At 40.1% G+C, this 15,253-nt stretch overlaps 2 protein-coding genes across 2 annotated transcripts in view; one reads left to right on the forward strand and one right to left on the reverse strand.

Annotated features, from left to right (window-relative positions):
• LRRC20 (leucine rich repeat containing 20) overlaps positions 1-441 on the reverse strand; it is a 76,497-nt gene extending 76,056 nt beyond the window's left edge. The window contains exon 1 of the mRNA XM_023537845.1: positions 382-441. The gene's annotated coding sequence lies outside the window, so the exon portion shown is untranslated. The remainder of the gene's footprint in view (positions 1-381) is intronic.
• A 95-nt stretch (positions 442-536) lies between these two features.
• Positions 537-14,970, forward strand: EIF4EBP2 (eukaryotic translation initiation factor 4E binding protein 2). The gene is made up of 3 exons (XM_011372173.1): positions 537-996; positions 13,777-13,962; positions 14,914-14,970. The coding sequence occupies exons 1-3, from the start codon at positions 852-854 to the stop codon at positions 14,943-14,945; spliced, it is 363 nt and encodes a 120-aa protein (XP_011370475.1). The 5' UTR covers positions 537-851; the 3' UTR covers positions 14,946-14,970.
• The last annotated feature ends 283 nt before the right edge of the window (positions 14,971-15,253 follow it).

A 15,253-nucleotide genomic window follows, 5' to 3' on the forward strand; every position in this document is an offset into this window, starting at 1 on the left:
CCCCTGTGCTTCAGTTTCTTTATCTCTAACTCTGTACTCATCTTTGTGACGTAGGTAGCTATTAATCTCTTTCTTTTCCTGTTTATTTATTGCATTACGGTGCATATAGGGACTGTCTCCAGAAGGATACACAATAAACTGGTACCAATGGTTCCCCCTGGAAAGGGGAATTGGGAAACTGAGAGACAGTGGCACTGTAAACCTTTCTGCTCTGATTTTTTTTTTTAATACATCTCGCATGCATTGCCTATATTTAATAGAGTAATTAAAAGTAAAACTACACTTTTGCTTAGATGGTTAGGAAGCAGAAGTTGCCTCAAGTAAAGTAGTCTTGACTGACAATTTAAAAAAAAAAAAACCACTAAAGTTTTCCGTGCCTACCTTCGAGGAGATCACAACCACTTCGCGCAAATCGCTTCCAGCTCCCCTCCGGCCTGTTGGGGTTAAGTCCCGCTCCGCCCGCTGCCCCGCCCCCTCACCCCTCGGTCCCGCCCGTGTAACGTCACTTCCGGTAGACCTGCTTCCCCGAACTCCCTCTGCCTCCCGCCTTCTCCCGCTTCCGGTCGTCGTCGTCGCCGCTGCTGCCGCTGCTGCTGCTGCTGAGGCTGCAGGCGGAGGCCAGAGGATCGGGCGGCGGCGGCGGCGGCGGCTGAGAAGGCGGCGGCGGGAGCGGAGCGGGACGAGGGAGAGAGAGGAAGCGAGCGAGGAGCGAGCGGTGCGCGCCCAGCCCCGTCCGCCCTTCCGCCCGCCAGAGGAGCCAGAGCAGCTCGGGCCCCCATCCGCCGTCGCCCCGCCGCCGCCGCCCGCCTGCCCGCCCGCTGGACAAAGCCCGAGAGCCCGCGCCCAGAGCCATGTCCTCGTCCGCCGGCAGCGGCCACCAGCCTAGCCAGAGCCGCGCCATCCCCACCCGCACCGTGCCCATCAGCGACGCCGCGCAGCTACCTCATGACTATTGCACCACGCCCGGGGGGACGCTGTTCTCCACCACGCCTGGAGGTGAGCGCCCGCCGCCCGTCGTGGCCCCGGCACCGCGCGGCTTTCATCTCCGGAGCCTGCAACCGGTTTCCTCCGCCGTGTTCCCCCAGTCTCCCGCCACGGTCCTTTAACTCAGGGCGTGTCCACGCTGGGCTGCTTCGGCCAACCCCCCGCCCCAACCTGCCCAACTCCACCAAAGCCCCCGTGGGAACCTTAACTTAACATTCTTTCTTGCCTGCAGCTCGATTCAGCGCACGCTCACTCTGGAAACGTGGCTATCCTGTCGCGAAAAAAAAAAGTCCTTGTTCCCACTTCGTGGCAGATTTACACACTCGACCTAGTTTTCTCCCCCTTCTCCTCCTGGGCAAATTCATCTACGCTTGGCCTTATGCTCACTCTGCATTACCTCTGCTTCTTGCATATTGTGCATCTGTGCACATTAATGCTTGATTTTGCAGCTGTCTCCCAGGCCTTTTTAGAAAGGAAGTTGGGGAGAATAATTCGCTTCTGGGACCCTGTGATGACTTGTTTTGCTGCTATTGGAACACAAGGAGGAGGCTGGAATGCGGAGTTTGGAAGCCTCGCCCAGCGCTATCCTGCTTTGACAGCATTGTTTACTTTGTTGGACGAGGCCCTATGAGGGGGAATGTGGGGGTGGGGGGGAGAGACTCCAGGCTGGAGGAGAGAGTGATAAAGTAATGCTCAAGTAATAGCCAAGAGAAAGGAGGTGGGGGTGGTAGAGCGTTGGCACCCTTAAGAGTAGGGTTTTGGCTGCAGCGCTTTTGGAAATAGATCAAAGTGGCCATTGTCAAGGAGGGCACCCTGGTTGGTGGGATTACTTGATCCTGGGGAAGGGGCACTGCGGAGGGAGGTTCCTGGGCATTGCTTTTCAAAGTAGGACCAGGAACTGTTTACAAGGAAGAACACTAGGGTAGAGGTGAAACGCGTTGAATTGGTTTCGGGAAAAGAGAGCTCAAAGGTTGTGTGTCCCCTGACTGGGCTGTTCTCCAAAGGGAGGAGACTGGAAAGCGATCTTGAGGGATCTCATTGAAGGGAATGGTGCTTCACTTTTAACTGCAAAACTTTGCCTTCATTTGGTGTTGGAGTGGCCTGTTGCTAGAGGATTGGGACTGTGCTGGCAGCCCTGGCAATCTACAAGATTGCTAGCTAGCTTTGTTCCTGTAGGCTGGGCTCACCAGTTGTTCTACAACCAATCCGGTGCATTTAGGTCTGGGCAATCCTTGAATCCGTTGCACAATAGCAAGGGACCTTAGAGTTAGAAGACCTCTTTGCCAACAAAGGATAAAAATCTAGGAGAGAACTCTGTAGAGGAATCCAGCCAGGCTGCTCTAGTGGAAGGATTGCTGGCTTTAAAGTAACCCCGGCAGGAGAGGTTCATAATGTGTATGGAGCACTAGGTTTAAGGAAGTTTTAACTTTGCGGAACAGTGGAGTTTTTCAGTGAAGTGGCTTACCTAGTTGGAGAAATCTCCCTCCTGTCTGATCTATTCAAGGCTAGCCCAGCCCCTGAGCTTGCTCTGAGACCTTGCTTTTTAATTGTGAAAGATTTTGGCAGACTAGAATCTCCAGATAGAGTTGTCTTGAACTTGAACTGACAACTTTTAAGAAATGGATATTGTTCCCTGAGGTGATGGGAAGGACTTTATAACTTCTAGAATTCTTTATGATATTGGTCAGTGCCTATGCTTCCAGTAGTTCAGAACATGTCATAGTAACAACTGCACTCAGCTATTATTTATTTGGGGAAAGAATTGAACTTTTATCTATATATTAATCACTATTCCCTTGAGAGAAGAGCCACAGACGGGTACGTACCCTTTTGGCATATTTCAAACAGCCAAGCTGCCATGCTTTTAAAATAAGGGCATAGTCTTTAAGCATTGCTTTAAAGATAGGAGCCTGTCTCATAGTCTGGATTAGTTCCTAAAATGCTTGGAAAGATTCTGCCAGAAATACTGATTCATTTACCCTTCTTCCCAACACACAGTCACTGCTCCTTTCTCAGATGTCACTTAACCTGTCTCCAAATAGTTTCTACACACACAGTTTTTTGTTTCAGATTTAAATACTTGTCATCTTAGCTCATCTATTATATTAAGCCTGTATTTATTGATAGAACACATTGTGATCTTCGGATTTTTAACAGGAATACTTAACATAATGTGTTTGGAGGATATAGCACTGTTGCAATTGGGTTTAATCGCTATTTAATAGCAGTTAACTCAGTGCTATTTAGATGTTTGATATTTGCTGATTTAACTTTCTCTCTTTGGAAATTTTCTGTGTTCATGGCTGGTTCATTTCTCTTGTTACATGTCCCCCTGACTCACACTCCCTTGTAATTTTATTTCTCTGGAACCAGGCTAAAATAGTTTGTTGTTAATTTGGTCTCCTCCAGATACCTGAATTAATGGGTTAGGTATCTGAAGTGAGTTTTGTGGGCCTGGTGCAGTGCTTTGCACAAAAGGAGGCCACAGACAAAAATAGGAAATGCAGTCCTTGGCTCTGAATGGTCTTAAGATCTTGATGAGTGCTGAGGTTAAGATTTTTAGTTGTAGAACAAAAAAAAACTTATATGTATGTATAGAGTCAAGTGCTAACTTACATATTCGGACTTGAACACATTTAGACAAATGAGAGTCAGTAGGCTTGTGTTGGAAATCTCTTATTTACTGGAAAGAAAGGGGATTAGCATTTTCTGTCTCAAACTTCTGGAGTGTCCTACGCATGTCAGAGCATTCCAGGATAACAGTTGATGTGCTGAATGCCCGAAATGACCAGACTGGGCAGGGACATTCACTACATAGTGAACTTAAGATCTCTCCCATCTTGAGTCCTTTATTCTTTGGGGATCAGAGGATACAGCCTACCCTTGGAAAGGTTTCTCAAAATTGCTTTCCTGTGGTTTGAGAAATGAGAGGTAGGTGAAACACACTTGCTGTAATCTTTTGGATTTTTCTTACTGCTTTTCTCATTATTAGGAAAGAATATTTTTGTTGAATAAATTCATGGCAAAAAAAAATGCCCTTGGATTTTACTTTATTTTAGTTCTTCCCTTGAGAAGCTACTTATTGTTCGCTTCACTTTTGTAACACTCTGGTTAGCTGAGATAAATTGAGGCCCAGAGAAATTAAGTAACTTGTTGGTGTCATACTGCTAATTAATGGAAGTGGGTAGCCTCAAATTTAGTGTCCTATCTCTATCCCAATTTTCTCCTCTACTTTCTTAAGATGCTTTAACTGGGAAGGGAAGTTTGCAGACATTTAAAAAGACTTTTCTACCTCCGGAATGCTAGCTGATGTGATTCTTTCTGCTACCTTTTCCTTTTGTAGATTCTGAACTGTCTCCTTCTAGGAGAATCGTGCTCTGAGGAATGAGCAGAAGCATAGAGACCTCTTTTAGCCTTTCTTCTTGCCTTTCTTTTCCTGTGTAACAGCCTCATCAGCTGTGGAAAATGCCATAACAAGAGCACCAGAGGGGAACTAACTATGATGGTCTGAAATCTTGTTCATGCCTTTGCTCTTCCTTCCTGCCAGCCGGAGAGTTGCTGTGATTGGTTCGCTGGGGCAGAATTACCTGAAAGCCATCGTAAGGGTCTGGAAATAAAGAAGGCAGGGAAACGGGAAAAGAATCTGCTTGGATTATTAATAAGAATGTTTCGTGAGAGTCCTGAGTTTTAATCTGGTTTCTTGGGAGAACTGAATAAAGCTCTGTGTGTACATACGGGGAAAGAAGGCCTGTTTCTGACTCATAAAATTTCTAATTCAGTGACCTTGGGCTGAGTTTATTCTAGGCCAAAAACTTCTGAGCTAACAAATGTCAAATATTTGGCTCTTTAGCTTCAATTATTAACCAAAGGACTTCATTATTACATACGAGAAATGCATGAAAAACATAATGAAAGGTGTTCATTTTGCCTTGTGTTAGAAGATGGCATTTACTCATCTCAGAGTACAACAGATTAACATATTGTCATCTCATGCTACATTCAGCTTTAGTCTCATATTCATCAGCTGCCAAATTGTATACTAAAGAAGATGCACTTCAGTTTTTATGTTGGGTGCATTTTTACTGATGAGGGGCTGAATCCTAAGCCCGGGGAAGGCAGCAGTCCTCATCCTTAAGGCAGTGCTTCATGTGGAAGGGAGCGCTGCTTCTTGCCTTAAGTCAGGTGCAGTCTGATGAGGGAAGACAGAGCTCTTACAGATTGATAGTGCAGCACATGCTGGAGAGACCTGTGCACAGCTCCCTTCAGCTCTCCTGACGCCTTTTGTGTAAAATTGGAAGGATGAAAAGTGACAAATCTATAAACTGGCTCTCACAGGGTTAGTCAGCAAAGACTTTTTGAGGACTGCAGTCTTAGAGACAGTTTTATAGCAAGGATCTTGCATGGTTTACAGACATTGTAAATGTAAGCTTGATTACTCCTGTGTGTAAAGGTTTGCAGATCAGACAGGGTTAAAAGTTAATATGAGAAAGGCTAGTTTATCTAGTTAGAGAGGAAGAGAGCCTGAGCAGAATAGTTTGTTGGCGAATGGCAGAACTTTTTGACTCCCAAGTCTTTAAATGAAAAATTAATTTTTAAAAGATTTTTGCTGCTCCATTTATAGTAGAACAAAAGTCAGTTGAGACTTGCACTCATTCAACTTACTGAATAGGTAAGGCCTAGGTTATTGTTTTCAAATTTATTCACCATGGAACTTTGGTATGTGAAGGCCCCTTAAAACCCATGTGCTCCGTAACCACCCAGCAGCTGTTCATCTGCTATCTGGCTTTTTAAAGGCCTCCTTTACCTGGTTCTCAGGCCAGAGCTTGAAGCCAAAAGCTCAGAAATCTGTGAGTATTTATTTTACATCTAAATAAATTATCTTTTGCGTCTCTAGGACAAATGCCATGACAAACAGAAGCTGTTCATTTCACTGAGTAGTTTTAGAAAGTAAAAACCTTAAACAAGAATAAGTTAACTGAAAAATACACTTCAGTTCTTATAGATTCCTTGAGATTTGCTATATGCAAGATCACATCATCTGTGAGCAGAGACAGTTTTATGTCTTCTCTATTAATCTGGGTGCCTTTTATTTCTTTTTCTTGCCTGATTTCCCTGGCTAGAACCTTTAGTACTAGAACTTTTAGTACTTAGAACTTTTAGTTTGAACAGAGATGGTAAGATAGTGAGAACACCCTTGACTTGTTCTCAATATTAGGGGAAAAACATCCAGTGTCATCGTCAGGGAAGATGTTAGCTGTGGGTTTTTCATAGATGCCTTTTATCAGGTTGAAGAAGTTCTCTTTTACTCCTAGTCTGTGGAGTGTTTTTATCATGGAAGGGTACTAGATGTTATCAGTGCCTTTTTTTTTTTTTCTTGAGACGATTGTGCAATTTTTGTTTTTCATTCTGTTGATATGATGATATTACATTAATTGGTTTTTGGATGTTGAACCAGCCTCGCATTCCTGGGATAAATTCCACTTGGTCATGGCGTATAATCCTTTTTGTATGTTGCTGAATTTGGTTTGCTAAAATTTGGTTGAGGATTTTTGCATTTTATATTCAAAAGGATATTAGTCTGTATTTTTCTTGTGATATTTTTGTCTGATTTTAGTGTCAAGGTAGTACCTCAGTTAATATTAATCTTTTTAGAACTGACCTGCTGTTTGTAGCAGGAATCCTAACTATTTACTGGTAAAGATAGACCATTGCTGTCTAGGTTCTAAAAAGTACTTATCAGAAAGTGTAAAAGGCTCATGATTCTTCATTTTAAGATGTCATAATTAATCATTTGTACATCAGAGAGGAGCTCATCTCATCACCAGAGACTGTATATGTTAGTGTTGGGCAGCTTTTACACTAAAATGAAACCATTCTCTGGTCTATTAAGTTTCTTGAACTATTATGAATAAGCAGCAGATAAAAACAGTGACCCATGTGCTCCGTAACCACCCCGCAGCTATTCATCTGCTATCTGGCTAGTTTTTAAAGGCCTCCTTTACCTGATTCTCAGGCCAGAGCTTGAAACCAAAAGCTCAGTGATCTCCAGTAGGCTTTCCCTCTTACAAACTTAGTTGATAAGAGTTCAGGTTCTTACTGTAAGTAAAAGTGGAAGGTCTTGATAGCTATGCATTGTTTTTATTTTTAAAATAAGAAGAGCCCAAAAGGAGTGAACTTGGGAGGAGAACAAATAGTTGGAATGAAAAGACAAGTTTGAATCTCAGGGCTTTCTGCCTACCAGTAGCAGTGATCTTTCATTAATTATTAGCATTACAGACAGAGGCTAAGCCGCAACATCTATAAAATCTAATCCAAAGAAAGGATCCAGGATGCAGTCAGCAACCTGGCAGACCCAACCTTCATTTCCTAGAGTTGGGGCCTGGCATTTCTGATGGAGAAAATTATTTTAAGATGAATGTTCAAGCCCAAACAGAACTGGAAATATTTTGTATACTTTATTTTGACCCAGATTTTCTGATGTTCAGGGCTAGACAGACTTAAAATCAGTTAGCATTTATGTAAGATTAGTTTGTGGCTCACATATCATTTTGGACCTGATACTAGCATAGAAAGTCATTTGTTTCAACTCATTTTGTGCTGACACTCAAGAGAACCAGATTTGCTTAGAGGACCTTACTTATTTGTGTTGCTCTCCTGATTTCTGTGTCACAGTGTGATCTTTCACAGAAAAAGTGTTTCTCTGGATATTAGTGTATTCATCTGTAAAATGACAGGCTTCCTGTATGCAGATGCTTTCTCTAAGGCCTCTCCTAACACTGGTCTTTCTGAATAGGAACATACAGTCATTATCAACTTCCCTTTTAGCCTAGGTGTGTATTGTCTTATGCCAGTGTCATCAGTGATTGGGCAGAGAGCCATCCTTTGACCTTGATATCTTGGGAATCTTTGCTCCCAGTTATCGAGACTCGAAGTTAGGCAAAAGACAGTAGGATTGGCTTTACACAAATCTTAAATGTCTTTAATTTGCCGAAATAATTTAGTTGTACTAAGTTATTAGATCCTGAGTCTCCAATTGTGCCTTTCATTGATGTATAAAAATTGTCCCTTTCTTGATTTTTATTAGCACTTAGGGATTTGATGGTTGCACACAATGAACAACATAAGTTGGCCACCATCAATCTCCATTTAGGATCCTGAGTTAAGTGGCCTTTAGTTTACTCTGAATTATCTGGCATAGAGCTTTTAGGAGTATTTTTTCATTCAGAATCTCCATGAAGAACAGATGTTTAAAAATGAAATTCGCTAGTGAATGTTCTTTAATCCAGTCAATCAAAGACTTTGTTGTAACCTTCCTAAGTTGGAATAATAAAAAGCAGAGAAAACCACTTTCTTTATAAGTCCTTTCTGTATTTTCACTTATTTTCCCTTATTGGGGGATGAGGGAAGGAAAGAGGCTAACTTATTTTCTGTGCATTAGAAGCATTTTGCTGTTTGTTCATCTTTTATCTATTTGTGATCTCTTAGTGGGCTCTCACATGAGTAATAGATGGAGAATTGTCAAGAATTCCTAATGGAATACTGAGGTTACTTGCCAAGTACTTTGTTCCTTTTTTAATTCAATTTCTAGGTTTGAAGGATACCTTACTTTCTCATGGTCCCTGCTGCCTTAGCAGCGTCTGTCTGTTATGTATATATTTATTTGTACAAATACTTTGGAATCATCTTTTTTTTAATTCCTTATAATGGGTTTTGGTTGTTAGTTCTTTTGATACTCTCTTGACCTTTTTAAAAAAATTGTTGGCAGGGAGGCTTTAAACAACAGAGATTTATTCTCATTTCTGAAGGCTAGAAGTCTGAAATCAAGGAAAATATATTGTGGTAAAATATATAACATAAAATTTACCATTTTAACCATTTAAATATATTCACATTGTTTTGCAACCATCATCATCATCCATCTCCAGGATTTTCGTCATCTTCCCAAACTGAAATTTCACATTTATTAAGTAATAACTCCCTGTTACTCACCTACTTCCAGCCCCTGGCAACCACCATTTAACGATCTGTCTATAAATTTGACTATTCTAGCTACCTCATGTAAGTGGAATTAATCAATATTTGTCCTTTTGTGACTGACTTGTTTGACTTAGCATAATGTCTTTAAGATTCATGCAATCACCATTTTGTTTTATTTTTCTTCTACGTTTATTTTGTACACCTATGAAAGTAAGGTTTGAAAGTGATGGTATTATTAGGCTAATAAGAAAAAGCAGCATTCTCATACCCCATCCCCTCTCATTTCCTTTTCCACTCCCTAGAGAAATCATTTTAAAATCTTTTAGCTATTTCTTCTAGTGTTTACCTCTGAATTTCTAAATAATTTGATGTAATGCTGTTTCTCAGTTTTCAGTATTAACAATTAGTTTCCTACTATGGAAGCTGAGGATTTCATTGTTATATACATCTTTCTCCCAATATATATACTTTTATGTCCCAACTTCCTAATTTAATTTTTTTAACCTGTTCTGGTTAAATTAATATTTATTAAATTTAGGTAAATGTTAAACACAGATGTGGCTGACACTGTTGGTTTCCAGCCCAATAGCCACTTCCTCGTTTTTTGAAGTGACAATGTCCCAAGCCTCAGGATATACACCATCACTACTCTATGGCTTCCACGTTGTCCATTCTGGTGGGCATCTGACCCAGTTCTGGCCAAATGAGATGTAGGGAGAAGGCAGCTAAGGGTTTTCTGAGAAAGAGTTTCCTCTTGGATGGAGAAAGTCCTCTGAGGGAAGCCCTGTTTGACTCCACATTCTTTCTTCCTGCCTGGGACACTGTTGTATGAGGGTTTAAGTCCATCTCAGCCTTCTTGGAGGGTTTTTTCACCTTTTTATTCGAGCTATGCAATTGAGCAAGTTTCTTAATATTTCTGTTTCAAGCTGTCTGTTTGCTTGAGTAGATGCACTTAATTTATTCTAATTCTGGAAGCAGCCTTTGTTAAACAATTTTATGACGGGGGCCCTGTGAAAGTAATTACTACCCTGTCAGTTAACCATATTGCAGCGGACTTTATCTAGGTGGTTTTATTTCAAGTTACACAATTTTTTAGGTTTGTAAAGCTTAATGCATGAATTATCATTTAAACTGAGCTACTTGGTCTTGAAAGAGGCCTTTAAGGCTAGAATGACCTTGTGTCTGTACTATCTTGGCAAGCATAATTTTGGGTCTCATTCTTTGGCCTTCTTGTTCCTTGACATTTGAAAATCACTAATTTTTAGATCAAAATTTAGAAGCCCCTCCCTCCCCCATTCTCTATCAAAGGGACTTGATTTTACTCTTACGTTTAGTTGTTATGTCAGTATCAAGAAAATGCTGGGTCAAAGTATTAGATTTATCCTAATATCTGGTCACCAACGGATGAAGAAAATTTATAAATACCGAATGGTAACTCTAGATCTAAAAGTTCCTATTTGTTTGAAATCCAAACATGAAGACTAAAGTAATACGAGCTCATTTTAAAAACAAAGTAGAAAAATTGGACAGAATAGAAGCCCATAAAATACAAAGTAATTTCAGTAGTAAACACACTATGCAATATACAGATGATGTATTATTGAATTGTACACTCGAAACCTATAAAATTTTATTAACTCCGATGTTATCCCAATAAATTTAAATTTTAAAAATGCAGAATAAAATGCCAAGAGACAACTGCTTTTAATAGTTTTTGTTTATAGTGCTTTTATTGCTTACCACTGTTTCTGTAATATATGTGTAATACTATTTCTTAACATTAGATAATACTATCGACTTCCTATTATGAAAGATGAGAAATTTAGGACAGTTTCATTACTTTCTCTCATTTTTCCTCCCCACTCAATTTACCAGTTTCCATAAATTGTGTTGTCGTTTTTGGTTCTTCTGGGTAGTCACCTTTAAAACTTTAAATAATATAGTTAAACTTCTGTGTCTTAATCTGTTAATTTGTCGACTTTAGCTCTCCACTATGTAAGATTATACTGTCTACCTCTCCTGCCTCTGCTTCCCTGAAAAGGGGTCAGCCTTTCCATTATTTTTACAATGTCAGGGTCTATAACATTTTATATACTTTTCCTTAACTATAATTTTTCACTTTTATTATGATTTGATTGTAAACATTGAAAACCCAGAAAGTAGCATCTATGGTGATATGATTTTTTAAATAACTTTTCAATATAAAACCAAGGGGTATGATTATTTTCATAGAAAGGGGAATGGAAAACTCACTGCAAGGAAAAAGTTTCCATCGTCAAGGTCAAATAGATTTTTTTTCCCCAGCATCCCATCAATTGATCAAAATCATGCCCCATTTTAATATTGTATTATATGCAAGCCGTGGTGTTCTTTGTATTGTTTTTTTCTTTCTTTCTTCAGGAATTTAAGGTTAACTTGTTTTTAGTTATGGATGTGCTGGTTGACATTAAGTTGGGCTGCCAAATATAAGGCAGTTTGGATGAAATGTGAATTACTAAGTTCTTCAGAAAGTATAGGTCTGTGCATGCATGTGTATGAGACCTTGAGTAATTTAAGTTTTTTAATTGGTTGTCTCGGAATTCACAGTAAACACAATATCCAACAGGGAAAATAAAGCGTTTTTTTCCTGGCATTTTACTCATAGTTGAATCTTAATGTTTTTCTTTGAATAGTTTTGGTTTTTTGAATGTCATATGCTTCTGAATTTTACCATGGAATTCTCAGTCACTAACAGACTGATTCTCCCTTTTTTTGCTATGTCTGATTATAGTAAATTGTTTTTAGCTTGCAGTAATCTAAAATTCAAACACTTAAGATACCATACTTTTTGTATTCGTGTTTTCCCTGACTATGTTTGAGAACATTAAGAGCATCAGTTAAGATCCTAGTTCTTCGAGGTGTCTTCTCTTCTGTATTCACTTTTTTGCATTCAAAACCAAACTCTCAGAACTAATAAGTGAATTTAGCAAGGTTGCAGGATACAGAATTGGTACACAAAAACTAATTATATTTCTAAAACCTTACAATGAACAATTCAAAAATGAAATCAAGAAAACAATTTCATTTTTAATAGCATAAAAATAAAAAAATACAAAGGAATAAATTTAACCAAAAAAGCATAAAAATTATCTTGTAGAAACTGTAAAACATTGTTGAAAGAAACTAAAGAAGACCTAAATAAATAGACATTCCATGTTAATAGATTAGGAGACTTAATATTGTTAGGACGGCAAAACTCCCCAAGTTTTTCTACACCTTGAGTACAGTCCACATCAAAATCTCAGCTGGCTTCTTTGCAGAAGTTGATAAGCTAACCTTAAAATTTATATGGAACCTTGGAAACCTAAAATAGCCCAAACAACCTTGAAAAAATTGGAAGACTCACACTTCCTTACTTCAGAAGTCTTTGCAAATCAAGTGGTACTGCCATAAGGATAGACATACAGATCAATGGAAATCCAAAAATAAGCCCTCACAATTATGACCAATTGATCCTTTTTGGGGAAGACTCCAGAGTTTCCATTCCTCTTGTAGTAAATGCCTTGTGTTTTTCCACTTGCTTCCTCACATTTTAAATAGATTCGTTAGTTGTTGTCTTCTTCTGTTCCCCGAGATACGGTTATCACATGTTGTTTGAAGAAATCCACCTGAACCAGACTCTCTTTGTTATAATATTACAGTATTCTTTCCTTTCACTTGGGAATCTAAAAGCATTGACCAACAGGTAGTATTTGAGCAAGTTTCTTCAAACTGAGTACCTTGTACACAAATTTATTTTCATATGATATTGCCTTTAACTTGGATGCCTAAACCCTTAAAGCAGGTTCTTCTTCCCTGGATTTAATCCTAGTATGAGCAAGATGCCTTTACATGACTACTTCCCTTTGTTACTTGGGCAAGAACAGCAAGTTTGCTGGGCTGTCACTCCCCTTTCCACTTCCCCCACTCAGCAGACATCACTACATGGTCACTGCTTACTTTCTTCCTGAGCCTGCTGTCGTCTTAGACTCAGTAGCAGAGCTCCAGGCATCCACTACATTAGGCCAGCATCAGGCATCTCTGAATGTCACTTACTTTTATGTCTTGTTTATAGCCCTTAGTACCTTGGGAAAACCATGGCAGAAGAAATGGATAGCAGCAGGTTCTCTTAACTGTTTATCAGATAAAGTGCACTACTCAGAACTATCGTAAAATACTGTGGTGGCACTTACTGATAAGCAGGTTGTTCTGTAAAATAGAGAAGGGCTGCCAGTTTCAGCTTCTGCCACAGTTCTGTCCAGAAAGAATGTCGGTCTCTGTGTCTCTTTGGAAAGTGTTTAACCAAAATGTGGTTATATATCTATTGCCTATTTTTTCACATACTTGTTTAATTTCTTTTAAAACTTTTTTGAAGATCTACTTAGTGATTTAGGACCTGGGTCAGATAGAAATAAGCCATGGCCCTGGCATAGGGTACCGATAGTCTTTAGAGAGAAACAAATAGATAAACAAGAGTCCTGTCATAGATAATGTGTGTTGAGTAAGATGAAGAGGGAAGAATGTTTAAAAAAAAAAAAAAGTCTTCGTAGTGGAAGTGATATTGGAGCTGAGGCTTGAGGGATGAGCAGGAATTTCTCCAGCAGAAGAAGAGGAAAAGGCATCCCAGATGGCAGAGGAGCCTTGTCCCAGGTAGGGAGATTAGAGTTTGCCCTTTCTGCTTGAATTATAAAATCCTCAAGGGTTAGGATTAGATGAGATTAAAATAAATTCTTGGGTAGTATTATATGTTGATAGCTCCTTAATTTTTTTCAAACTCTTTCCAACCATGTTTTCCAGGAACCCGAATCATTTATGATCGAAAGTTTCTGTTGGATCGTCGCAATTCTCCCATGGCTCAGACCCCGCCCTGCCATCTGCCCAATATCCCAGGAGTCACCAGCCCTGGCACCTTAATTGAAGACTCCAAAGTAGAAGTAAACAATTTGAACAACTTGAACAATCATGACAGGAAGCATGCAGTTGGTAAGAGAATACTGGCTTTGGGGACCAAGAGGGTGGCCCTGGGAATTTGAATGTCAGTTTGCTGTAGGTTGAAAGATGTTGATGCTTCAGTTATGATTTTCAGTTAGTTATATGTTTCTGCGGTTCCCACTTCTCCCACCCACCTCACCAAGGTTTATTGAAGTGTTCCGGAAATCCTGAATCATAATCTAATATAGTGGGTGCAGGAGGAGGCGGGAGAGGGGATCCCAAATCAGGGAATGATAAATCCCGAAGATGACTCCTTGAACCTGGGCTTTACGGACTAGGGAAAATACCCATTCACACAAAATAAAACAATTTAATAGCCCTCATTTCTATCCTTTTGACTGTGCGACAAAAAGCAATATGGTTTTTTCTCGCATTTTCTAGGACTGCCTGTAATATTTCAGTAAACTTCCCGTACACACACACACATACACACTTTTAGTAATGAATCTTCTTTCTCTGGAAGCAGAAGAGTGGGGTGGAAATGGCCAGCTCCTGAAGTACGCCTTGGGTTGCACTGCGTGACCCCTGTACATGAGCCAGCATTCTGCCTCTCCAAATACCAAATGAGTTTTTAATGGACAAAGTGTTGATTCAGAGCAGAGTCAAAGTTAAAAGCCTCCAGAAGAGTGTGCTGACATGATGGATGGCAAGAAGCACCCCAAGAGCTCTTGTTTGGTCAACCTGTGGACAAAGGAACATAGAAAAGTTTTCACTTATATCCTTTTCCCAAATGTTCCTCCCCATGGGTGATTTGACTGCCATTCCTCCCCCGCCCCACCCCCAGATTAAAAAGACCAGCCAAAGCAGAGCAGAATAATTATTTTAAGGCAGCAGAAGATAGAACAGTTTAAATTCCTTTTTGACCCTTGTGCAGAGGGAATCACAAAGCTGTTTTCCTTTTCCATTTTGTGTTAAACTTTTCATCTTCTCCATTCTAACTAGGGGATGATGCTCAGTTTGAGATGGACATCTGACTGTCCTGCAAGGATAAGAAGAAAAGCAGCAACACTGATACCTGTGTGAACCTGATTTGGCCAATAGGATCAACAATGAAAACACAGAAGAGGCAGTGTCAGCAGTTCCCATTGCAGTCTCCCACCTCCTCCTCTTCCTCTGGGTGCCAAATGATGTGAAGATGAGCTACATCTGACCATTTCCTCTCCTTGTTTCCTGTTCCCCTTCCCAGTTAGACAGATTAGATTGAAGGCCCATGGCATATTTCTGTAGAATTAAGCAGCCCACAAAGGAAAACAGTTGACTTCTGGCTTCTCTAGACATTTTG

Source organism: Pteropus vampyrus, unplaced genomic scaffold (genome assembly GCF_000151845.1).
Source record: "Pteropus vampyrus isolate Shadow unplaced genomic scaffold, Pvam_2.0 Scaffold202, whole genome shotgun sequence".
In the NCBI taxonomy this organism is placed as follows: Eukaryota; Metazoa; Chordata; class Mammalia; order Chiroptera; family Pteropodidae; genus Pteropus; species Pteropus vampyrus.

Coding starts and splice junctions, on each gene's coding strand:
- EIF4EBP2 (XM_011372173.1), top strand. CDS start 852: ATGTCCTCGTCCGCCGGCAGCGGCCACCAGCCTAGCCAGAGCCGCGCC. Junction 997..13,776: donor GTTCTCCACCACGCCTGGAG/GTGAGCGCCCGC, acceptor CATGTTTTCCAG/GAACCCGAATCATTTATGAT. Junction 13,963..14,913: donor TGACAGGAAGCATGCAGTTG/GTAAGAGAATAC, acceptor CATTCTAACTAG/GGGATGATGCTCAGTTTGAG.